The sequence below is a fragment of the Perissodus microlepis genome, chromosome 7, assembly GCF_051167445.1.
Source record: "Perissodus microlepis isolate ML-2025 ecotype Zambia chromosome 7, ASM5116744v1, whole genome shotgun sequence".
Taxonomy (NCBI): domain Eukaryota; kingdom Metazoa; phylum Chordata; class Actinopteri; order Cichliformes; family Cichlidae; genus Perissodus; species Perissodus microlepis.
This window is the reverse complement of record NC_140467.1, coordinates 38,585,305-38,612,446: the sequence shown is the minus strand read 5'-3', so window position 1 is coordinate 38,612,446 and position 27,142 is coordinate 38,585,305. Positions and strand designations below refer to the sequence as shown.

The following is a 27,142-nucleotide window of genomic DNA, read 5'->3' as shown; positions in this document are numbered from 1 at the left end:
TAGTTGCCCGCACCCCAAATGCATTGGACTAGAGTACAATCCCACCACTGGATGAGAGCACAGACAGGACCATTAACTCAAGTACTTTACTCAGGTTTTATGTAGTTATACTTCATTTAACTATTTCCATGCACTTTATATTTCTAGTGCAATTATAGATCAAGTTACAGAGCAATATATCTGTAATTAAAATCATCAACAGCTGCAATGTTAAAGATACATACACATAAATATATCTAAAATAATCGAAAAATATCATACATATGATTCTAAAAGTGCCATTTCACGTGAGTACAAATTTGTTCAAGAACTTAAATATATTTAAATATACATCCTGTGAACTACTAAGCTATTTAAAAATGATTCTAACTTTTACTTAAGTAAAAAGCCTCAAATACTTTTTTTTTCACTTTGCAAAAAACTATCCATTAGAAGTTTATGTTTAAATTCATATGCAGCTCCAGTTTTCACATAATAAATCTGTAAAAAAGGACTGCGTAGTTTGAAATTGTTTTTTTGATCACCAGTTTTATACACTTATTAAATATATCTGGTCCTTGTGTTGCACCCCATTAAAAAAAAGCCAAAACAAAACAGTCTTGATGGCGTCCTTTTGTTTACAACATATCTTGGGTTTAAAAAAACAACAACTATGTCCCGCTGCAGTCAGTTATGAGAAACACACCTACTGTTCTCATTGTGTCGGTGCCATGCTGGCCCTTCCTGTCCAGCCTGTTGTTTCATAAGGGACGTACGTGGGAACACAAAGCACAATACTCCGTTTAAATATATTGAAAACCAGGTCACCATATCAGAGCAAGCTCACACACATACTTAGCCTGTTAGGAAATAAGAGATTTCTAATGAACGCTTCACAATAACACTGACCACCTCATGTTTAAGTCCACACTTTTAACAGCCACTTTGATTTGATTAGTTTAAATGCACTGCAACAATCACGCAGGAAGGAAAGTATAATCCTGCTGCATTTTGAAGCAATGTGGGTGCATCGTTGTGATATTCTACTTAAAAAAAAAATCGTAGGAAATCACACTGAAAAGAAAAATCATCAACACAGTGGTGTAGCAGTTAGCATTGTCACCTTGGCGCGCAAAGGTCTCAGGTTTGAATCCAGCCTGGTGGCCTTTGTATGTGGATTTTTAATGTTCCCCTCATATCTGGGTGGGCTTTCTCTCAGTTCTCCAGCCTCATCCATCATAGGCTTACGTTAATTGGTGGTTCTAAATTGGCTGGCTCCTTGCCTCTGTCTCAGCCATGACACTGAATAAGTAGAAGAGGATGCATGGGTGGATCTAAGAGGTCATTTTTTGGCTACGTTCAAACTGCAGGTCTTAATGCTCAATTCCGATTTTTTGATCAAATCCGATTTTTTTGTCTGCTTGTTCACACTACAAATAAAATGTGACAGCAAACGCGCTCTAGTGTGAACCCTCAAAGCGGCCCGCATGCGCAAAAGAAGACATCACACACAACGTGCTCTGTTTAGACCCAGACCAAACAGTATTGTTTGACTGATGGCCGTTAATATACAGACTTGTACGGATTCGACCTTTTTTGGTGGATTTTACCTCTTGTTGTTAATTGTTGTAAATGTGCTCCAGCATCTAATCCTATAACAAGACAAATCAAGACAAGAATCACACACACAGTACTATTGTTGGTTTATTATAGCATGCAATTTCATGTGCTAAAATCTTCTTTTTCATAACTTAACGTCTCAGTGCAACCCCGAAGCAGTATGCCGCTGGGCCAAGCTGTCTGCAAGTCATTGTAATACATTTGAACAAGCCAGAAAATGCACCAGAAGAATCAGTCAGTAAAACAAAACTCAAACAGTTTCATACATTATTAAGAGCACATAAATCATCACCACCATAGGTTAGACTTTACTCCAGCCCTGCATTACTGCACAATTAGTAAAAGGGAAACCTTTCACAACGTGATATTTCCAAGGAAATAAATGGAATACATAACAGTATTATTCATCTTGGGGACCTTTTGGATATACCGTCTCTTAAGGATTGTAGTTTCCTCATTCTGAAACATTACACAACTGCCCCAATGACTTAAACATTTAACTATATCTGATTATCACAGGTTGTATAAATGAGCGTCTATACTAAAAGTCCATCTAATGATGGTGTCAGACTGTATACAATGACGGATGTGTACCATCTCTTAATAGTTTACATTTCAATCGAACAATAGATTCGCAAATAAAATGTCTAATACAGACATGAATAGTCAGAAAACATCAGTTCATATGTTTCACAATCAACAAACAGGCTTTCCCCCCATATAATATAGAATAATGCGACACTTTTTTTCTAATAAAAAACATTTTTAGCAAACTTTCATATCCAAAAGAAGCAGACTTCGAATATACCAAGAAAAAAAATACCACAACAACCAAATGTGGTTATAACAATAATAATATAATCTCTATTAAACAATAATTGATTTTCATGAGCAAGCAATTAAAATGCTGCAAGCAAACTTCAGCACTTGACGTGGCCACACAGTGGGCATGTGCAGAACTCTTACAGCGCTGGGTGTGTTGTATCACAACTACAGAATTGTCATTACTCCTCCGCCATCACAAGAGGGATTAGATCGCATGCATGACGCAGGATGCAGGGAGGGCCAAGGTTTAGGAGGAGGGTTGAAGGGAAGTGGGAAGGGGCACTCACTGGGTGCGATGGGAGAATCAGTGCAGTGCAGTGCAGTTAGCCACTACAGCAGTGCTCCAGACACTTTATAGGAAACAGGGAGTATCACTTTGACATTACTTCAATACTCACAATACTGTTTTTACATACAGTAGTGCCCAGCCCTTTCTCATGTGAACACAAATAGCAAAGCCAATACTTAATACCGAGAGGCAAAGAAAACACTGGCAAAGTAAACACTGGCAAATAACATAATCAGTGCTAACACTTTAACCCACGCATGGTTGGGGTGAAAGGGTCAGTTATCAGCAAAGTGAAATTCAGGCAAATACTTCCACATAATATTCAAAGTGATGGATATAGAAAAAGCCAAAGTAGCTGAGCAAATTAAGACTTCCCTGAGCAATTCAAAACAGACATGGGTCCGCTAGCCCCCTCTAATGGAACAAAGCACAACCACAAGAGAAGTATCTCACTCCTCGACTTGACAGAGCCTCTCCCTCCTCGCACAGTTTACAGGGGAAGGAAAATTAAAAGCTGTGGGTCGGGGCGCGGATTTCAGAGACTGATTGTACTGTACCCAATGGCACTTGACATTATTATGTTGTACTTCAAAGGTGAAGCTGTAAACAGATGCAGAGTGATAGTATAGGTAGCTGAGCTGATTTAATAACCGTCTGGAAGCAGCTAAATCCCTGTGCCTGCCCTTGGCGTTCACGGTCACACAAAACAAAAAATAAATAAATAAATTTTTTTTTTAAATTCTAAAGAGTATCACATCAAGTTATAATGAAATCCAATTCCCTTCTCTCTCTTTCTCTCTCCTTTTACTTTTATAAAATAATGAGAGAAAAGATGTTAATGCTTATGTTTCTGAGTTTGTTTTTTAAATAGGTACAGTAGCGGGGATAAGAGGAAATTAAGGGAGCTTGAAAGACTTGAAAATCAGTTAGCTTTCGTCCTCAAGATTTAGAATTGGATGTAAACAAACCTCATAACTTTATATCCCATATATATATATATATATATATATATATATATATATATATATATATATATATATATATGGGTTCATGTTTTGTATTTATTAAAGTCACTAAGAAAAATTCACTCATGACAAGAAGCCTCATATTTATAAAAGGAGTGAGGCACAGCAGGGCTGTATGGAAATCACCCATATTGAAACAAAGCCACGGTGAAGTAGCACACAGCAATGTAACACAGACAAACATTAGAAAGCAAGTCTACCATGATGGAACACGCAACTAACAACAAAAGAGTGGCAAAAAACCTATACAAAAATACCCAAACAAACAACTTCACAGAAGTTAGTTAAATGAAACTAACCAAAACTTTTCAAAAAGTAAAACAAAGGTTTATAGCATGAACAGATGCACGAAGTGGCGTCCCTCTCTTGGGTAGGCTTGACCTTTAAACATCACGCACAGCTGGTAAATATTGTTTACACAACACACACACATACACAAACAAACAAAAAATGACCGGACCGGAAATAATAGATGGTGGACTTTTTAAAATGCAGTTCCATTTTAAGATCACATTTGTGTTCGTTAACACCTTTGAAATGGTAAACAAACAGAGCTTGTGTGTGAGCGGGGGGACTGTAGAGCACATGCTTCGTTTTAGACCACGCTAAGGAGAGAAAGGCCACTGTATTGCATGTTTGCGTGAATGGCAGTCACATGACGGCGTGAAACTCTTTAACTTAACAAGAGTAGCTGATTAGTGCCACTACAGGCACAAAGAGATAAAACTGACTTGTAGAGAAATTCATTACATTTTCTCTAGCTGCTGCTTGAACTACAAAGTCTGTTCCTAAATAAAATACATTTATGTTAAAAGTATTGTATCATTCATTTAAAAAAAAAAAAAAAGTAGAAAACTGACCTTAGGTGATCAGTGATCTTTTGAAAATTTAGGTCTGTATGTTTGTGCCTCTGATCCCATGACAGGACTGGAATCCAGAGACCAACGTTTAAAAGATCATATGACTCAAAAGACAGAGGCTTGATTCACTATCAGCATTTTTTAAAGACCTCTGCTGCTCTTTTTTTTATTTTCTCAGAAGGGTGCCGTGCCCTTTCTATTTTTGGTCTCAGTATAAGTAACATCTATGTCTTAATCTTTTCAGAGACGTAAAATGAAATGTCAATACGAAACATAAGGCTGCTCAGAGAAGGCATTTGTTATAGCCTAATAAGACATGGAAAAAATTTTGTCCGCCTAAAAAAGGGATAAATAATCCCACTGTTTACCCTTTAAAAAGCTATGTGGGCCTTGACCATAAACCAGCACCTGCTTTGAAACTTTTGGAAATGCATGTTTTCCAAGGCACAAGCTAAACGCAAATTACACACAGCGAATTAATGTCAAAGCATTCAATGTTTGGGACAGGCGTAAGTAAATGGAGGGTCTGCTGCTGCAAATGACTTCTGTTTAATTTCCTGTGTACCTAAATGCTGTACTGGGAGAAAGGATCTCAGTAAACTTGGTAAAACTGAAGAACATTCACTTATCATATTGTCTCCCATAAACTTTAGCTATCTGACAGCTTATGCAGAACGACAAGAAAACCCCCCCAAAAAAAACGAAACAAATGAATTCAATCCTATGTGACCAATCGGATGGTTTAAGAGCTCTCCAACCCTCCTTGTAAATATGACCAGATTTGGTACGGCAAACACAGACAAGTTCAGCATCTACTATATGGGAAAACTGGCTATTTACCTTCCTAGCCATAAACAGCAAAGTCGGAAAATTAGTAAAATGTGTATAACTCTTGACCTTGCAGCGTGGCACAGCACAGGCTGTTGACCTTTATCTGTCAAGTTTCAGTTAGGCATGTGATCAACATATATGAAGGCTGGAATTAAAAGGTTTTCCATTCAATCAGGATGTGGAACTCAGGTGTAGCTCTTTGTAGGTCAGTGATTGACTTTGTGTCCTCTTAGCTTCCATTGAGCAGCATCTCTGGCCCAGATGTTTCGGGACAAGCCCGGGTAGAAGTGTCACCCAGTCGAGGGGGTCCAACCTGGAGCTTCGCAATGCCCAGACCTCCTGAGACTAACCCTCCTGGAGACAGAGACTTCCTGCAAAACAGGAGAGAGCAAAGATGTGAGACAGGAAGACAGCGAGAGATTGTGCGTCACTTAAGTCAAAAATGACTCAAGACTCGGGGCAATCCTGTGAACAGTGATTACCATGGTAATTCACCTGAAGGCCATTTTTTTCAACAGGTGAGCATCCATCTTTTCTGACTCTGTTTGTGGGTGCTCTGCTGCAGGAGATGAGATGAGGGTAGAGGAGCACGGAGGTGAAAGGAGAAGGGAAGCATCCTGAGACTGTGGGGTGACCAGGTCTAACGACTCCTGTGAGGCAAAATTGTAACACAAGACAAAGGATAAAGAGGTCTGGTCGATAATTAAACCTTTTTTTTTCTCAACTTGTTTTTTTACTGAGACTGTTCCCAGTTCAGAGTTGGGCAAATTCAACATCAATCTTCAGAACATGAAACTACATATAGCGTCAGCATATACAAAATCCTACTGACCTGAGACTTTATTTCCTGCTGGTCCGAATCCTCCATGTCTAGAACACAGAGTTCGAGCTCAATGTCTCGATCTGGGTCTGACTCGCTCTCGGCTCGGTCCTGATCCTGGCTAAAGGTGGTCCGGTGAGCTTTCAGATCAGACACAATTTTCTCTCCGCTCCCTATTGAAGTTCGTCTGGCATGTAGCTCTGAAGCACAGAGCTGCTCACTGAAGCAAGCACAGACAGGCACAGATCAGTTTTTTTTAAACAAAGATTACTGTGTGGTCATAACTTGAAGTAATAGTTTTCTGTATGACTTTATCAGTCTCTCACATCGTTCGAGAGGAATTTGCTGCAATTCATAGAGGTTAGCACGCATTTGTTTTTGCACAGCTCTCTATGGCCCAGCATCAGAGAGCATTTCAGTCAGGTAGGTCTGGACTTTGACTGGACTATTGTGACACCTTGATTCCTTCATAGCCAATGTGTTGAAGAGTTGCTGATGTGATTGATATCACTGTAATGCTGCATGACACAATTAGGTCTGAGTTTAAGTGGTCCAGCATATGACCTCACATTTCACTTTACAATATGTTGGTATCCACAGGAGTTTATTGTTAACTCAAGATGCTCAGATCCTTGGGCTCGCAAAATGAGCCTAATTCATCGACCCTCCACCACCGTGCTTTAGAGTTAGTGTGAGATGTCTGTGCTGATATGCTGTGCTTGATTTTCTTCAAAGATGGCGCAGTGCATTATGGCCAAACATCTCTACTTTGGTCTCATCTGTTCCAAGGACAGGTTTGTATAGATGAAACTTTGCAAACCTAAGCCGTGCTGATATGTCACTTTTTGAGAGACGAGGCTTTCTCCTGGTAGCCCTTCCAAACAAACCATACTTGCTCGGTCTTCTTCTAATTGTTTCGTCCTGAACTTTAAAATCCTAACTGAGGCTTCTAGTGTCTGATTTCTAGCTCTGACTGTTGCACAATGTGATGGGGGTAAATGTGATGGGATGCCCACCGCTGGGTATGCTCCCGAAATTTAACCAAACTTCTGCATTTATCTCAGTGGTCTCTCTTGGTGATGATAAGTTAATCATGTGCATTTGATTAGCAGCATCTGGCTGCTACTTACCCTCTTAATTCCTATGGAGGCAGTAATGGTGTGCTTAGCCCTGTGAAAACTTCCTTTTTCACATGACAGCAATGAAAAAAAACTAGAAGGATAGAGTCTGAATGTAAATGCTGTACCTCTCCAGGAAACTGGAGTGGCTGGAAGAGTCTGATCCTCTGGAGCTCCACCTGTAATCACTGTGATCCAAGTGAGCATTGTAATCTATGAATGAATGAAGAGTTGTAAAGTAAAACATTTGTAAAAACAACTGAATCACACCAAATAAAGCAATATAAGAAAAAACATCAGATTGTGCTTTAACTCTTTTCAAAGAAGGTACTGATCTACTTTTAAACATTTCATATCTTTTCTCTTCTCTTTTGGTCCCTTTTGAGTTTTTCGTACGATATCTTCTTTCGTGTTTTATCCCTGCTCACCTTTGAAGTTGATGGGAGTGGTACTGGTGCTCCCTTGGCAGGCTGTTGCTTGGACAGGGTCAGTGGTGTGGTAGCCTGTGCGGGACGCCCTGGAAATGGCCCCCCACTTCGAGATAATGGGCCCCTCACTAAAGGGAATGATCGGGTCTTCGTCTTTCAGGCGACGGTAGTTATCCAGCGAATGCAGCCATCGCTTCCCGATGCCGCTATCTCCGACGCCACCACCTCTACTTTCGTTACTGTCCAACTCCTGCATGGGGAAAACACGTGCACATTTTAAAGAGATCGCACACATTTGTACACAGCCAAAAATTCTGTGTTTTGCAATAAACAATTGAGCCTTTTGTATATATGAAGAGCCTTACCGAGTGCTCAGAGCAGGCGTGAGATGAGGTGTGCGCAAGTGTTTCAGGCTCAAATGAGCTGAGGCAGGGCCCGATGGTACCACAGGACCAAGGGGAGTAGTGAGCCAAGCCTTCATCACCTCTGAACCTGCATCCCACACACTGACCTCCACTATTTTCCACATGCTGAAAGAGAGAGATAGAAAAACAGTAAAAAATGATGGTGAAATAAATGACTTTGCTTGCTGTTCATTGCTCTAGATTTACTTGCCCAAAGGTCAAGGAGATTTATTTATTTATTTAATTTAAGATTTATTTTTAAGGAAAATAGCTACACCTTATTTTTTTTCCTCCACTGATCTTCGGCCAGGAATATGCCATGAAATATTCAGCTATGTGAATGGCATGCTGGTTCAATATTTCATATGTTGCATTTGATAAATAATGCAGAAAAGCTAACATATTTTTAAGGTGCCCATTCTCTTTCCCATTTAATTAAACACTGTCACCTTGCCTGGTTTCCTTTGGCACCTGTGCTGTGTGACACCTGGTTACAGCAATAAGAAGCTGGTCTTAACTCACCACATATGGACACCTTTAAAGGACCACCTTAAAGGCATTAAGTAGCCTTTAGCATAATTTGCAAATGATCCTGAACTTGACAACCAAGAGCAAAATTAAAGTGTAGATCAAAACAAAGTGCTAAACACAAAGAATAGAAACCACTGTTCCCAAGCTTAAGAACTGGTAACTGAAAACCACACCCACCCTTTTTTGCTTCCCTATATGGACTTTGTCACTCTTTAAAACAGAAAAGTTATCTCCCAGCATACAATATTGCTGCAGCCGGTGAGTCAAAGGACACTTTGTTCATATCTCAGCAATCTGACAGAAAGGCGGTATTTGACACCCTGAGATGAGAGCGTGTTGGTCATCCCTGTGACAGATTGGCAGCCTGTGTGTGGGTTTAGATGGGATTCAATTCCTCCAAGACCATGCAAAAAGCAAAGTAACGTCCTTAAAATATAGCAGCCACATGTACTCACTAACTTGAATTTCTGCACTTGCTGCCAGTGCTGACACTTTGCAAAAATCACTGCGCCGACAGCCAGTCTCCTTGGTCTTATTTGCTTATTCTTGTTATGCAGAGTCTTTCAAATTTTACTGAACGTGTTAAGCAAACAATTAAAAAAGTGCTCGATTTAATCGTGGATGTTTTCACAAACAGACATCTGCCAAACTGTTAAACAAAGCTTTACTCCGCTGAAAGCCTGAGTCACTGCTTGGTGAAGTCTTGCCTTCTCTTTTTCTCTCTCACTTTCTCCCGCACAAACACACACACACACACACACACCCACACACGCCACAATTGTGCATTGCTATGGTATCTTCCTCCACAGTTGCTAGGCAACTATCTCCCACTTAAATAGCATTGGACACAGCTGAAGCATAAGCTTTTGGGATAGGAATTAAAAAACAACATAATTTAAAACCGTTAAAACACATAACCAATTCACCTCTTCGTAGCTTCATCCGCCTGCAGTGAGCACGTTAATAAATATTTAATAAAAAGAAGGGCAGTTTTACTTGTCATGGCAATAAATCCCCTTAAAAGTGTTGTGTGTGTGTGTGTGTGTGTGTGTGTGTGTGTAAATAAGGGGAAATGGGCATCTCTCTTATTTGCTTTGATACCTCTGTTCCAAAATCGATGGTGAAGATGGGAGAAGACTGGGAGGGTCTGTTGGCACTGTGATGATGGTGATGATGAGCCCACTGTTCCTGCTTCCTTCTGAACAGATCCTCATAGCCTAGAGCAACACGTCCGTAGTCCTGAAGAGGGAAGCGATGGGCAGGGGAGGAAACATCAACAGAGATATTACAGCATATATAAGAATAATATGAATAATGATATATCTGAACCCAAAATGGTAGTATTGATACAGCCTAGGTCTGAAACTGGTAGCAGCCAGGGTGGAAACTGTAAATAACTATGCAATATAATGTAATGTCCTTTATGTGTCAGAGAAATGTTCACAGTGGTTATTTTTTCTATTAGTTTTCCTCATCATGTGTACATGCAAGTGGGGGGGATACTGAGTTGCATTGCACTTAGTGGATTCATTTTCTTTTCTTGGCTTTTAGTAACGCATAATAATACAAGATGGGATCATGTTTGTTTGCTCTTTGCAGATTTTTTTTACACTGCATTTCCTCATTTTCACTTTTATCTCCACAAATACACCCTACAAAACGAGTCTTGTTATGTACGACAGGTAATGTAGCTCTGTCGGTGAAGTGCGCTTTAGCACTGCAGCAGTATAGCTGGTAATGCTATACGACGATGTGAGAAGGAGACGAGTGAGTGGGAGAGGCAGAGACATATTCGGGTGAGAAGTGGGAGGACTATAAAGGAGGTTGAAGCTCCATGCTGCAGCTCTGTGACTGAAGGGGAAGGTAGAGGTGAGGCGATATGTGGGTGTAAAAAGAGTAAGAGAAGGAGAGGAGATGTTGCTGTAAATTAGCAATAAATCTGTTCAGTGTAACACAGACCACCACCCATTAAAAATTGATAAGGTAATGTGATATATTGGGATGTTACCATTATTTTCCTCAGTAGGGACCACTATTTTTTAATCACAGCATAACTCAGTCACTTATCTCTCCTCTGTATGCCCACTGATCAATAATTCAAATATATATATATTTTTTTATTTTAAAGACTTCTGCTCTTCAAATGAGCCATGGGGGAAATTACAATATCACCACTGAATTAAATGTCTAAGTGAGATGTTATTGATAAGAGCAAAGTTTATTTTTCCAGCCAATTAGTAGTGAGTGTTGCCCTCGGCAATGGTGAAGATATGTTGGAAGATAAAGGGCCAAAAGCTGCAGTTCTTCAATAGACCACTTGGGGCTGGCTCTAAAAGTGTGTCAATTCCTGTACACCCCCACGCTACATATGCCCACTTAACTGAAGAGATAAAATGTATTTACAGCTTTGTTCTATCATTTATTTACCTCCTCTCTGACAGCTACAGTCCCCTCCATAATATCTGAGCTTTTTCCCAGCAAAGATTTTAATGGTGATTATAGTAGCAGTGTTGCTGTTTTGGATGCTAGAAAAACCTTTTCTTTTCACTCACTGTGAGCTCACTGTGTCGGTAACAGCTCTGCCTCTTTGCTCTGAGTGTGTGTAAATTATGACATCATCGTCTTTGCTGCTGCTGCTGCATTATCAGTCTTTCTGTTTAAAAAGTGGGGGCCGTGTGGGCTGTTGTCATACTTTTTATTCACATGCCTGCTCCAAGAGACGTTTCTATTGCAGGTCTATTTTTAGTCTCAAATGTGGGTGAAACGTTCACGTTTACATGGTGACAACTGCGCTCTACAGACTCATAGATTAAACAAAGCTTCGACGCAAACACAAAAAGTATGTCTTTTATATACAGTCTATGGTGGTTTCCCCTACCCTGTGTAGCCCTGCACGATGTTCAGCTCCAGAACAGTAGTTGCTGTCTAGAGAGTTGAACCTCTCCCTGAGTGGAGGTTGGTAGACAGAGGAATGCAGCACCTCTGGAGGCAGTGAGTTACTCCTGGCGTCCTCTCTGTGGTACAGCTGCAAATGTAATCATCAACATTATAAATAAAGTCGTAAAATTACCACATTTTATGGTAGTATGATAGTCGAGATTGCTCACCTGAGGCCTCCATACTCTCCTGCTGTCATAGAGGGGAGCGTAAACTCCATGAGCAGGGCCCATTGGGTGCCCTGGGTGGGCATGGAACGTGTGAGGTCCCATTCGATCTCTAGGCGGGTGTGATGGGTACCCCGAGGAAGAAGACGAAGGTGGGTGTGGAGTTTGAGGTTCATTTGGGTAAGAAGATGGAGGACCAATGGAAGGTGGCAGAGAGGATTCTGGGACGTTGGAGGATCGCAGGAACCGAGCCATACAAGGTTTGTGAGGGGGATGAAGACTTGATGGGTAATAGGAACCTGCTGGAGAATAGGAGGAAAAGAAGAAAAACAGAAGCTATGAGCACTTTCTGCCTATCGCACAACAGTGAAGTATTTCTGTACATCCAACTTCGTGTAAAAACAAACTCACAGGCTGGCTGATAGTGGGCAGTGTCATATGTGGAGTGAGGCTCCTGGTAGTACACCTCGGACGCCTGAGAGGGATGCGATGGACGCAGAATAAACTGACCATGTTTGGGTATAGGAGCACCACCATCAGACCGTCCGACTGTGGTCAAGGGAGACATCACTGATGAGTGGCTGACTGGAGTCCTGGGAGGAGAGAGAGGCTTCCTAATGAACCGAATGACAACACACAGAGAAAGAGTTAGTACAAGATTAGGACTGAATTCATATGGTGCTAGAGTTTTCACCTGTAGTTATTCTCTTAGACATATAAACAGCAGTGCTACGCTTAAAGAAAAATTAACATTGATCACAGGGTTAAATACCAACAACAGAAGATGTAAACATCAGCAAACTGGTGGAAAAAACTCTTACTGTTCTGCTGACCCAGATGTGGTTTTGTTGGAGCCAGACACATTGGGCCCACTAGTTCCATTTGGCACAGCTCGCTTTGATTCCTCCATCACATCAAGCCCTCTGGAGATCAGCTGAGGGTGATTTAGGCTGGGTACTCCCTCCGCCATGGTGGCTGTGCTGTCTCCATTGCCTTTGAGCCCCTGTCCTACTCCTCCAGACACATCAGAGTGAATGCTGCCCTCCATGGTGAAAGTTTTATTCATTCCCCCCTGCGCTAAAGGGAACCCACGGCCCACACTGCTGCTCTTCTTGTTCCTCAATCTAAATCTATCGAGTAAAGGATGCACAACAGGAGCATTCAGTATAATGGACATGTATTAGGTGCTATTTTTTTTTAAATCATAGAAAATGGAAGTTATGTAGTTGCACACTCACTTCTCCAACTCATCCTGTGTGTGCGCAAATGTGCAGCTGGTTCCTCGGGGACAGCCTCCCTGCTGACGAAGATCTCGGCACATGCTGGTCTTATACTTGCTGTTTGCCTGAGGCTGCAAAATGCACAGACCCAACTATTAAACTACTACATTTATCTCATAGGTAAACCTACTATAATGAACATATCTCCCTACAACAACAATTTCAGTGCTTTTCAGGCGCATGAGACTCACACGGCAATTTCAGTCTCTTTTCGCTTGGCTATACTTCATGTGTTTTTAAAGACGAGGTTCAGTCCTCTCAACTAAATCTGTTAACTGTTAACAGCTCTACCAGCTCTTTAAAACAAATATTATGTTAATGGTCTTTTACAAACTTGCAGCACATCCCACCTTATACCTGGTTATCTGTTTTGCGACTATAACTGTTAGCCTCAGGGTACCTGTGGAGTTTCATGGCTCTTCTTGCTGAAGTTCTGTATGAATTCCACTAGACCATGAACCACCAGCTTTACAGCCAGCATCACACTTTCGAGCTCCTCCCATGATGGTGCGGAAGCATCTGCACACAGAACGACAACATACAGTTTGTTAAGCAGAGGTTTTTATTACTAGAAATCCACAAAATTTAATCTACTGTGCTGTGTAAAGGGTGGAATTACTAGCCCTAACCCATATTTCTCAACCTGTTGCTTCCTAAACCCAATAGTGGGATTAAAACAGTTCCACCCAAAAGTGGAACTGTAATTTTGGTAGGCCAGCCAATCCTGAGAAGGTCCACTAGTCTTCTGGGTTTTCTCCGTTTGTGGATAATGACTCTGGCTGTGGTTCACTGAAGTTCCAAAGCCTTGGAAATGATTTGTGATGCTTTCCAGAATGACAGATGTCGACAGCATATAACCAGCAGAGTGAATTACTTTTCACACAGGTAGGTTTGGATAGCTTTTTTCCACTGATAAATGAAATCATCATTTAAAAATGCCCTTTGTGATTACTTAGGTTATCTTTGACTAATTATTAAATTTGTCTGATGATCCGAAACATGTAAGTGTGAGATACATGCTATTCACAGAACTAAATTACAGAAAGCCCAAGAAGAATTCAACCAAGAAATTTGTAGTGTAGCCCTCTGAAAATATAGAATAAACAACTGAGACCCTGTTACCATTAAGTCAAATTAATACTCTCCCCATCTGGAGAGTTATTTCTATCTTTTTGGACGTTCCTACACAGTCTAATAACTAAAGAAGATATGAAAGGAGGAATGGTAAAGCTAAATACTATCATAATGAAATGTCACAGTAATATTTACAGCATTCAGATCTTGGCTTCGTGCATTAAGATGTCAAGATTTGATAATTAACACAAAATACAAAGTACAGCTGAAGGTCACATGACTATTTTGTTTGAAAAGCACAAGCTTCCAGTTTTTTGCTGGCTGTAGCACAGCAGCAGCACTGCAGAGCCTACATGACACCAAAGAAAATATAGCCACTTGCAGTAATGCAGCATGTATAATATATTGTCTAATGATTTGAGAGGCACAGTGCAGAATACATTTCTGAGTGCTGAGGGTGTATGTAAAAGACAAATCGTCATCAAACACTTAGTCATTATGTTTTGATTAGTAAATGTTTAGCACACATGATGAATCATAACTTTCCCTCTGTCTTGCACTCGCAATTTGCCTTTTGGCATGTAAGCAGCACTTTTTTCACTCAACAATCCTTCTGAAACCCTAATAATTAGAACCATATGGATACTGTTACCCTGCCTCCCACCCTACAGCAGCTGGAATAGGCTCCAGCCCTCCTGCAACCCTCATAAGGATAAGTGCAAGAAATTGGATGGATTGATGGATGAATACTGTTCTCTATGTGGCAGTCCACACCAGTGGCGTGTTGAAGCTACTGTAGGTGGAGTCACTGGGGATATCCAGGGGCAGAAATATGGAGTGAACTAATAAACAAAAATATATAAAAGAAAATAAAAAAATTGAATATTGTGGGCAATATAAACAGAGTTAGAGAGGCAAAGCTGAGATGGTTTGGACATGTGCGGATGGGGGGAGTGGAGATATTAGACATTTTGAATGAGGACAAGCAATGGGTTGATGTGACAGAGGAGGATGCTAGGGAAGCAAATGAACAAACAAACCTGATGCTATTGTCCCACCGTTTATTTCACAAAAATCTAACTTGGGTCTTATTTTCTTCTTAATAAATGATACAAACTGTGGCGTGTGGGGCATGTGGAGAAAACCAGAAAAAGCCTGAGATCCACGGTGCTAAATGAAGGGACGTACCTGGGTTGTGATCTATGTTGGCTAGCAGTTCTAGGTGTGGTCTAAGGCTTGTGAGGTTGGCAGGATCTCCTGTCCTCTGCAAGACGATCGTCAGCTCCTGAACACTCTTTGCAAACGACTCTGGAGACTGCAACTAGAGCAGATGAAAGAAGATGATGGTCGTTTTTCAAAGAATTAATAAACAGATGATTGCATTATTCCTCTGCTTCCGCTCTCCAGACGCTTGTTATAAACACTGCTTGAAATTTTAAAAAGCAAATTCAAGCTGTCACAACCTTGCACGTGGTCACCAGAGGTGAGGACACGAAGCCTAATGGTACCTTGTCAATGATGGACTGCATATGTGACTTGTGGACCAGGTCTCCATACAACAGAGAGGACCACTGCTCAGGTGAGATTCGCAGGCCCGCTTCCATTGCGATGTGGACGATCTGCGCGTCATGTTCCCTCCTCAGGGCCTCATATGTGCGAAACTCCTCCTTGAGCTGCATCAGGGAGGAGTCCTCATCACGCTTTGTCACCTGATGATGAAGATGGATGAGCGAGAGAGGGGATGAGCGACAGGGGAGTGAGAAGAAGAGACAAGAACACAAATGACCTTTGTCTCCAATACGATTAGATAGACAAAAAAAAAAGAAAAATCAAACTTTAACACAATTTCAAAATAAAGCTTCATGTACTCTTGTGTATTTTATAAATAGTGCACTTAAAACTGAGGAACAATTTTAGGTTATCAACACCATTGACGTTTTGTGGGGTCAGAAAATTTAATGATTAAGGCTACTATGATAATTTTGTACCAGCAATGAAATCATGTTGTTATAATGCACACCTGCATAACTTCTTTGGAAAAATGTGTGCCTGTTTTAAATTCCTGTTAACTCATCAGAAAATCTCCTTGTCCTTAAATTACAATACATTTCTATCTGTGAAACCTCAAATGCTGAGTGTCGAGTTTGCAATTAGTCTCGTAAATGAAACAGAGCCGTCACTTTGTCAACGTGCGGTGTCTTCAGACTCAAACACTCAAATTCAGATCACACAAAGGGACTCTCCCCTTCTCAGAATCTGCCCTATGAGTAATCATCATAAGACACCAACGCACTCACTGCCAGCTGTTTACAAATATAAAAACACAATCAAATTTCACGATCAGGTTTTGTCTTTACTCCTTCATCTATCTTTGCATCGTTTATCTTTCTGTGTATCTCTGTGATGTCTCTGTCTGTCCTGCGAGGCGGGGCAACAGGTGCAAATATAAACTGCCGTTGCATCACAAGCAGATAGCTGGCATTTCTGCCCTGCCAGCGATGTCTGTCATCAGATAACAGGCATAAAAATACACACGCGCGCACACACACGAAAATATATTTAAAGAAGCCCATCTTCTTAATAAAGAAGTGGCCTTTTATGAATTATTAGTACCAGTATTTAAGTGGTGAGGATTCACACTGTAATCCACTGGATTGTGCTCATTTTCATATCCATCCACAGCTGAAAGGGAGTTTTGCAAAGCTTTCTCAGACACTATGACTAATTTTAAAAGAATCGTTATTTTTACTTTTTCTTTTTTTTGGAAAACATTGTACTGACGAGAATGTAAGTTCTGGAAAGTACCTACAAAACCAATGCCAAAAAGGGGATATTAATCTGAAGCACCGCCTCATCAGAAAAGAAACCTGTGGTCGTACATGACAATCTATTTAGGTCCCCTCCATTAATGAGGCCTTTTATCGTGGCTTGGGTTCTTAGGACAGCACCAAACTTTGATGGGGATGTAACGTTTGACATAGAACAAATTCAATGATCTGTGGTTTGCTTGTTCAGTTCACTGAAATGTAGAACTTGTCATTGCAGCATGTTTACACATTCCTGTAAGTGTGCATACATCTACTGCCTGTACCTTGAAGCAGGAAGCCCTGTAGAGCAGCTGCACGACGTGGCCTATGCTGGTTTTGGAGGCCTGGGGGAATCGAGCTTCAAGCTTTTGGACTACAAACAAAACCAGCACCTTCCTGGACAGAGCTGAACCGTCCTCCAGAGCCAGTAAGACAAGCTTCAGTGCATCTTCTTGCATAGCTGATGGACGACGAGTTGGAGGGTTGTACAGGGATTGAGAGATTGACAGGATAGGAAAAAGGTGGTAATGAAGGGGGAAGTCAGAATGAAAGTAGCAGTATATGAAGAGGAAGTGGGGAGAAAAGAGAGAACTTTTTAGCACAAACACACTCAGTGACATGGGCAGCATGCACATGCTATACATATTCGAATATTCAACACTGGTTACATAAAGACTAAACAAAGGCAAGTCTATATCTAGTAAACAAAGGGTCTTGGAGGTGTCCTCAGACTTAAATGAACTCATTGTGTTATCATGACGAGAAAATCTTTCCCAGTCAGAATCTGCCCTATGAGTAATCATCACAGGACACCAGGTTCCAGCACCAGCAGGCAGTTTGATGAAGCAATTTAAACAGTTCTGGACACAATGAGTCCACTGACTTGATAAAAGATGACAGGGTGACACAAATCTAGTCTAACAGCATGAATCGTTAATGTTAAGGAAAACTCTTTAACTGCACTGCTTCCACCTTTAATACTTCAGAGTGTCAAATGTTTAATAAGTGATAGTTGTAAGACAACATGTTTTACATGTTTACATCTTTAGCATACCTTACAGCACTCCAGTGATGATGCATATACATGCAAATGGTTGGAATTTAGCTGTGATTAGAAAGTGCTTTGCCTCACAGGCATGAGTATAGAGGCACTATGTGATATGACTAATATGTTTCTGTCATGCACACTTACCGGGTCCCAGAAATTGGCAGCCCCGTGCCCTCACTGCAGCCCAGAGGTTTGCAGAGAGCTGCTGGGGGTTCTGGTGCTGAAGGATGAGCTCGGTGACTGTCCTTTCCCCCAGAGACCGGCCTGCCCGCACCGCCCGCACGCGACCCTCCTCCTCCACCAGCTGGCAGTTCACCAAGGTCACCAGCTTCCTCTGCATGGGCCTACTGAGCACACTCGGGCTCAGGTTTGCCACACCTGTATTAAGCGACAGCTCCGGAGTTAAACCCACTGTTTCTAAAACCAAATAACAATGAAAGCATTCACTTTAGTCATCAGATATTTAGTCTCAATTAAATAATAGCTGAAGAAAAACAAATTAAGAAGAACTTTATCCTCCTACACAAAAATAACAGCTGAGCAGTCAGTGTTCTTATGCATGTAATAACCTCCAACCAAACCCTTGCTCTTCCTTCTTAACCAGATATGATCACCTATGAGCAAAATGATGAACACTGCCCCAATCCCATAAACCGGAAGTCTATGAACAAAGAACCAGTCTTTTTCAGTAATAAAATCTTATTTTTATATAGTCCGCAGAGAGATGAATGTTCCTTCAGCCTTATAAAAGCACACAAGCTTCCAGCATCGTGAGAAGTGTGAGAATCATAAATGCCAAGTTACACAGGCAGCCCAACTGCAGTCCCCACGCACTGAATATAAGGAGCTTAATTCTTTTTCACAACTGCCCAAATGTACCATACAAAGCACACATACAGTACCTTTTGCGCCACTGATGGGCTTTAGGTAGAGAGCCAGCTCTTCTACACACATCCTGCAGACCTCATAGTGTTTAACCTCTGCTGCACTGCTCAGACTCACGGGTTGAACATCTGGGACCTGATATCATACCAGGGATGAACACAGAAGATATATAAACACATAAAGCTTCAGGCTTTTCTCACTGTGACAGTGTCACAATCGCTCACATAAACAGGAGTTCTCTCTTTTTTGCCTCACCTGAGCGCCAACCAGCTGCAGCAGGGCGCAGTTGACAGGCAGCAGGTCGATGTCGGTGCTGATCGGCGTCTGATCAAAGGGACAGGCCTTGCGGTGCAGTTTGTGTAGGCAGGTCTTACACACCGTGTGGGAGCATCCCAGACTGATGGGCTGGTGGCCGCTGCTGTCAAACTCATTGTAGCAGATGGGACAGGACAGGAACTCTGTCCACTGGGCCGCCTGCACTGGCATCCTGCCACCACACCACCGAGACAGGCGATGCCGAGCTCAGGTGGAACGCATGTCAACGACCCCGACAACAGCACCTGCTTGCCAGTGCCAACGATGACTGTAAGGAACAGGATTTAAAGATGTGAATTAGCTATTTAGGGATCAATTAATATATCTCATTTGAACTCAAATATCATTTGGACCGATGTGCATGAAGCCCAGCAAATGTGAACACTGGATAGGTATTTCAGTTCCGCGCATTTTGCAAAGTACAAAGGCAGCCCCTCACATGTCATAAAAGTTATACATTTATTATTTGCAATGAGGGCAATAAAAGTGTTTAACTTCCTAAAAGAAGTAGCTGCCACTGGGTAGGTGTGTGTTCCCCAAACACACACTGCAATAAATGGCACCTCCTCAGCGAGAACACAGTTTCAAGTCCAGGTCTATATTTCACCGATCTCATTACAAAAGCAACAACAAGTGGGAACAGACGATGACAACAACAGCAAGTAGGAAAGAGAATTTAACAGCATTATTTGTGAACCTGTTATGAGAGTGCAAAAGTTGAGAATGTATATTAGTAGAGAAGCCAAAAGAAAAGTTTTACATGATTGTGAGACTGAAATCAGTCATGCTGAGTCTTCCTGGTTTGCTTTTTATAACATGCCGTACCTTCTCTTGAGTGTGCATGAGTGTGGACATAACTGATAAGCACTGACAGTTGTGCACAGACAGCTATGCACATAGAGCTGAATAGTGCCAGAATCATGTTTTTTTTATTGTGAGGACAATTTCAAAGTCCAACACTGCACCAACACACACAGAGTATCATGAAAAGTTAAACCAAAGCAATTCTAGATCATTAATACTGGTTTTAATATCCATTGTTTTGTATTTTTACAAAACGTAATTATACATTTTCCAATATATTTTAAATCATGTGCACAGATAATCGGAAATAAGCCAAAAGCCGCTTTCAAGATTTGAGTCGCTTTGGCAAAATGTGCAGGATATAATGCTGGGATACTCTATTTTACTACATTAACATCCAGATTACATTAGTGCTTTAATAAAATACTGCTGTGATTTACTAGAAGAGTCAGGCTTAGCCACTCACTGTGTACAGCATGAGAGAGGAGAAAAAGTATCAGGTTTATTTTTGAATTAATAATGGATGTTTGTTTATGGGATAAAGTAATGCTGTGGTTTTATTTTTGTTTTGTTTTTTCTGTATTATATTGCATGTTATTTATATATGAAATACTTAGTATATTATAGAGATGTTATGACTAATCTGAAACTATGATTAAAAACATCTTGTCAGTAGATGATTCAGTTGACCAAATCCATTCATTCATATATTTTCTCAGCTGCATTTTGAAGTCAGGGTCAGCAGAGCCAAGCTGTCCTGGAAGGAGAGATGGGCTACACCCTGGACAGGTGGCCAGTCAATCACAGGGCTGACACAGAGAGAATCAACTGACAAGCACACATACAAATGTGCTAATATTCTGCGTAAAAGCCTCATGACTAAGCTTCTATACTTAGCTGGTTATTGACCTCTTGCGCATAATCCCATTAACCAAACGCAAAACCTTTCATAAAATAGATCCACAAAAAGGAAAAAATCAAACACAACACGATCCTTCCGTCTCCACTATACAAAATGTTTAACACTGCCTTCAAATGGTGAGCACCTGTTGCATTCATAGTCTGTTGCATCTGCTCAAAGTACAATATTCACTAAAATAATAACAACTGGTGCCCTCACTCAAACGGATTTAGAGATACAATAAAATAACTTTATCACGCACAGGCTAACTGAAAAAAAGAGGACGATTAGAGGGAGCTGTTCATCGGCTGGACCGGTTTTTGTTTACATGTGTAGGTACTGCATGTATCAAACTAATGGAGAACTATTATCCAAAACCAGAAAAAGACACCATTTTTAATTTTATTTTAAATACTATTTTTGGAAGCTTTATGAAAACCAAGTCTGTTAACAATGGCAACTTTGCAGCAGAAGGAGGTCAAAAAAAAGAGGAACTGTGCGCATTACGCACGTGCTGTACTCCGCGTTAAACAGCAAATATGCCCAAAAAGTCCTGCAAATCCATATGCAGCCATAATCACATAAATGGCAGCCTGCCAGATTTACTGCAAAACAAGACATACGCACCTTCGGAACGACCCACGACTCGCCTCGGCAGCGCTCTCTGCTTGGCCGCGTGGATAGCCCCGCTCTGTCCTCGCGCGTCATATTTCCTTCCGCGAGAAGCCCAAATATAACACCGGTTACAGCTTTTGTAGCCCACAACCTGCTAAAGAGTGAGGTAACACTCATGTGATGAACCGGCTTCTGGGGGCTTTTTGGAAAACCAAGAAGGTGGGGAGTTTTACCACGGCGCGTGAGCCGGATAATGTCTTTCTGTGAGTCCTTGCAGATTAAGGGGGGTGTAGCCTCTGGGGGCAACTGTTTAACCGTGATTCACTGTCTGTAGTCACGTTTACAGCCACCTGTTCCTGTTCTGACAAACTGCTATCCCGTCATTTTTTTTTTCCACAAATAAGCCCCAGCTACAACTGTGCCTGAGTGCTCGCGGTACAGCAGTACTTCCCGGGTTGCTCGATGCAAGCCTACGCTATCACACCACTATTAAATTAAAAAGCATGAGTACCTCACATCACATGAGTGGCAAAAAAAAAAAAAAGTCATAATAGACACAAGATTTTTATTTCTTGCATGAGTGCATCACTGCTGCATTTAGGCAGAGCATGCACATACAAACAGACACAAAGCCCACACAGTCATGAATACTTCCAGTCTTGTGACAGAAAGAAGTGGGTGTGCATTACTGCAGACCACAACTTCCTCATCGAGGTCCTCTCCTTTTCTGATTACACTAAAAAAGGGAAATTAACCTATGAGCAATGATTTTTTACATTTTTATTCTTTCGGGGATGCCTGTGGCAGAAGCGCCTCGAGTTCTCACTTGAGAATGAGACATTCTGAAGAGCATGAACAAAGAAGAGGGTCAATATAAGCGAGCTTGGTGAAATTTAAAACACACAAGGCCAAAGCAGTTTTTTGTTTTCCTCGCATGGTGCTGCTGAGCTACCCACTCGACTCAGTTGACGATGAGAAGTACATTGTGTCTTTACAGCCAACAGTTGGCGAGCTATCATCTGGCTGTGAGGCCTTGCTTGGCCCCCTCTGGGTGTGTGTGTGTGTGTGTGTGTGGGTGGGGGGGGCATCTGGAGTTTCCTTTGGCATGTCTCACAGAGAGACACACACACAGACAAAGATTGTTGGGAGTGTTCTACAGAACTTGAAGTAATACTCTACATCGGGGTGACATTTAGCTCATCACATGGGTATCACTTATGCTTGGACTAAGACTGAGTTAACACAGTTGAAGCTCTTAGAAAATATCATGCCACAGCTCAAGTCCTTGTTACAGTTACAGGTTTTCGCTACACACTGAAACCTAATTTCTGCTACTGAAAATGGCAGAACATTTGAAAGGAATAGCGGAAGTAAGGATAATCCAGCAGACAGCCAATGAGACTTCAGTCCAAGCAGAACACACCCACTAGCCACCAGGATTAGGTCATAGCTGGAGTGAGAGCTAACAGGCATGTAGTAACAATGGATGGGTGAATTTTGATATGCGGCCCTTACACCTTACGTGTGCGTCTGTTGCCGCCAGCAATTCCTGAATGTGTTGGGTCATGATGTTTTAACTCTGACTCCCGCTTAAGTATTTCTGTAGGCCCAGCGGAGCGATGTGGCACAGTTACCTCTATTCCACCCCCAGTATCTGCAGAGAGACCCTTCAGGGGCAGCACTACTTCTTCATACACTTCTGTGTATGAAGAAAGCAAAGAACGTGGGGCGTACAAAGGGAAATATTTGTATTTCTAAACAATTTTAAGGCCAAGATCGCATAGTAAAAGTGAAATAGGAAAACATGTTTTAAGCAGTTATGCAGTGCTTAGACAATCCAATCTTAAATTGTCTGTGACAGCTGTAAGTTTAGGGCCTCCTTGTGGCTTTGCAGTCCAAGACGTTCAGACACACAGATAACTGTAACTGTCTCTAAGCCAAATTCTGACGTAATGTATTTGGATGCCTGACATTCCCTTTTATTGTCAATCCACATTTCCTGTATCGAGGATTCACAATACAATACCAGCATGACAAGACCCCCCTGTGATTCATCACAATATCTGTGTAAACAGAGAAGAAGAAAAAAACACAGAAGAGGCACAAAGCACTAATTATGTATTGATACACTATGCTGCGGTGTTAGAGTCAGTGTGTATTATGACTGCAACTGAATAAGGCACCACAGTCGCTCAAGGTCACAGGTTCAAAACCCAACGCCTTTTTTTTGTGTGGAGTTTGCATGTTTTCGCTGTACACAGTTTCCTCTGGGACCTCCGGTTCCTCCTGCCATTGAAAAACATGCTTAGTTAATGCTGCTTATGAAGGCCAAGGACATTTTCGCAAAACATATCAATGCTTTCAAGAGTTTTACAATAAAGTGCAGTTGGGTGGGTGGGGGGGTTGTTGGGTCCCCCTACTTTTTCCACCGAAACGTAATTTACTTGTAATGAACACATCACAGCTCCAGTTTATTCATATTTAATGCCTCTGAAATATGTCCACACCTTATATTAAAAAAGGCTGAAATATTTCTAAATACTCGTGACTTTTAACACTTTTCGCCAACGTGCCAATGACCTGTTAAATTCAACCTCACAAATATCACAGCCATAATTTTACCATAATTTTACCATCCAAGCCTCGTGGGAACATCGAAGCACAACAAGGCTGAAACTTTACGCGCACGACACTGCTGCCAATAACATTTTAATAACATCTTTCAGTGTTTACATTTTAAAGTTTAATGGATACTTCAAAATCGCAAATCGGAAAACCTCATTTCACAGTGACAGTTTTTATATGAATGAAAACTTTCTATTTGAGTAGGTAGCAGCACCTCTGTGAAGTGGAAACAATAAATGCAAATGACAGTCAGCAGCAGATAAAGGATGAAGTGAAAGTTAGACTTTAACACTGAGAAATGATGGCGCCAGGTAATTGTTTGCAAGACTCTCAAAGGGCACAGAAAATCCAATCTGCTGCACAGGCAGCACAGAAAGCTGATGCACTTCGAGCCTGCGATATAAATCCATAACATAAAGTCGCACCAATACCCTGGAATTACCACACAGCTCGTTTTAAATGTTGTCATAGTTTAGCAACTCTAAGCCATAACAGTGCCAAGATAACCCTGATAAGACAATGGTACTCGTGAGTTCATTACATTTCATATCACTTGTTTCACCATGTCATGTCACTTGTTTTTGTCAGTGTACTGTGGGGGTATGTGGGCTTGTGTGATTATTTATTCATTATGTCTGTCATCACAGTGTGTGGGGGTAGTGTCTAAATGGGAGGCAGGGCACTCATACATCTCACAAAGCTGCTGCTGGTTGTTTTATACAGCATATATACACACTGCACCATAGTCTGTTTCACTTTGCCTGTGATTTGTGTCTGCAGCAAAGTGGAGGGAGGGCTGCTGCACCTTTGGTTAATAATGTTAGAACACAAGGTTGCTTCCAGTTGCAAATCAGCAGGTTATACAGTAACCTTCCCTGCAGGGCGGCCATGCTGCATGCTTAAACTTTAAGATGACAGCGGCGGTAAATAATATGCAACACCTGAACTTGGAAACTGCTCTGCTACGGCTCAAGAAGTCACTCTCTCAGCAACAGCGATGTTACTCCATAAATTTCACATTGGCTTGGAAGCGATCTCCGCGCACTGGAGCCAACATTAAGCAGTCTCCACCATTACAGCAGCACATCTACTTTCATATCGCTTCACATATTGCCACTGAGTGCCTCAACTCTTTCCAGAAAAGCCCCTCGTTTGTATTCCCAGCTCACTTAAGTGCTGTCACTTCATTTCAACTACAGCCCACCTTCTTTTAATATAACACCAGTGCCAATTCAATTCTAGAAATTAATGCGCTAGGAGCGTGATGGTTATTATAGACATTGCTTTTTTTTTTTTTTTTAGATCATGAGCCACGATACAAGCTCTTATTTGCAAACGATGGGGGAATAAAAAAAACCCTAAACAAAAACATGTAAACAACCCCAAGATGTCAAAGCTCTGCAGAAAAATCTGAGCAGCGGGAGAAAGTAGCGCGCACCTCTGGATAAGTCACTTACCTCACGCGTTACACCAGAACACCGGAATAAACATATTCATAGCCATCCACGTGAACATGCCTTCAAAATTATTCTTCATCAGTTGCAAAACAAGCGCAGGGGAAACATTATTTCTAATGCGACACTGACACGGCACGGCATCCCAGAGCAGTAGAGACAGGTGCCTTGGTCCGCTTTTAATCCTCTGCCCCCCTTTCGCAGAATACGTGACAAGAGACGCTCGCTCCTCTCAGGTACGGCGAGCCACACGCCCTCTGCTTGACAAACCGAAGCTGAAACGAGGAGATGGTGGTATTGCTCCGCCAGTGATGGTTCCCGAACTGGCCCTCATCATCGGACTCAGCACCGGGCTGCACGGACGGAGAGGGGCACGCTCCTCCCCGGATACGATTTACTAACTGCACCGCGGTTCGGCTTCAAAGGCTGGTGCGTAAGGGTCAGGGGAGCGGTGTAATGAAGATGGCACTAGTTTAATGTTGTGAGCAAGGATAAAAAGATGTAAAGGGGCAAGCCGGAACAAGCCGCTTTTCGAGGCGTGGGCTGTGAGCATTTAAAGGAACAGACCGAGAAGCAGGGTGGTAGAGGATGCGCATCGACAAGTGCGTCTGCGAAGAGGAAGTTCACACACGAAAACACAAGCAGTTCCCGCATGCTGTTGCAACCATGTTCGAAGCTGTGGAGTAGCGGAAAAAAAACATGTTTAAACTTAATTGCCTTTACCACTGTATGAAATGTTTTCAAGCCCACAGCCGTGTTTAACAACGCTGAAAAGCTTCTCTTAGACATTTGGATAATACCTGTAGGTCTGGGTGAATATATTTATATATTATTATATGTATTATGTATATATTTAATGATCCATTCATTTTACATTCATTTTACATTTTTGCTGTTTACGAAATAGCAGTCATGTGTGAGCGCATTTACAGACTTTAGTGATCAGTAAAACAAGTTACTAGTGACTAAAGTCATGATGACTGTAATCCTGGTCTTTAATGAGTTTAGCCTTGATTTTTAGTCGAAATTTGCACGCTTGTCACATTATTGTCATTGTTTATATCTGAATCAGACTTTTGTAATAACTCAGGCTTTTCCCTCAGTGAGCTGCTGTTCACTGCAGGAGACGTGAGCCTACTCATTATGATTCATACTGGAAAGCTAAATCTGTTCCAAAACACTTTTTGAGCTGTAAACATGTTATCTTACATACAGAATCTAATTTTCTTCTTGTGCCCCAAAAGCCCTTGATGTATGAATTTCTGTAAGCTAAAACCTTTTACAGTAAATATTACAATCATGCTGTTATGAGAAGCAAAAATCTTTCCAGCTCGTGTTACATGTTTGATGTCTAACAATATAAGTGGTGCACTGAGGCTAAGGATGTTTCCTCAAAGACTTCTTTGGACCTGTTCAAATCTACCTTGAACAGTAATATTTTTTATATAAACCACAATAAAGGTACAACATAATGTTTAACACCTTACATTCAATTTGAAC

General features: G+C 41.4%; 1 protein-coding gene across 4 annotated transcripts; it reads right to left on the bottom strand.

Moving 5' to 3' along the window:
* Positions 1-1,665: 1,665 nt before the first annotated feature.
* rc3h2 (ring finger and CCCH-type domains 2) lies at positions 1,666-26,148 on the bottom strand. Of its 4 annotated transcripts, none has more exons than XM_084934936.1 (20): positions 25,646-26,148; positions 19,184-19,511; positions 18,946-19,063; positions 18,188-18,460; positions 17,280-17,455; positions 15,697-15,897; positions 15,377-15,509; positions 13,515-13,633; positions 13,073-13,185; positions 12,668-12,964; positions 12,246-12,448; positions 11,838-12,136; positions 11,609-11,755; positions 9,832-9,969; positions 8,161-8,325; positions 7,796-8,045; positions 7,496-7,580; positions 6,262-6,469; positions 5,925-6,079; positions 1,666-5,800 (listed from the first exon to the last, which is right to left on the bottom strand). In XM_084934936.1, exons 2-20 carry the CDS (start codon positions 19,412-19,414, stop codon positions 5,659-5,661), a joined length of 3,453 nt encoding a protein of 1,150 aa, XP_084791062.1. In that variant the 5' UTR covers positions 19,415-19,511; positions 25,646-26,148; the 3' UTR covers positions 1,666-5,658. The 4 variants fall into 4 exon arrangements, with proteins under 4 accessions (XP_084791062.1, XP_084791060.1, XP_084791063.1 ...); XM_084934934.1 differs by having other exon boundaries at positions 12,656-12,964; positions 25,646-26,146; XM_084934937.1 differs by having other exon boundaries at positions 12,656-12,964; positions 18,188-18,421; positions 25,646-26,144.
* Between the last annotated feature and the right edge of the window lie 994 nt (positions 26,149-27,142).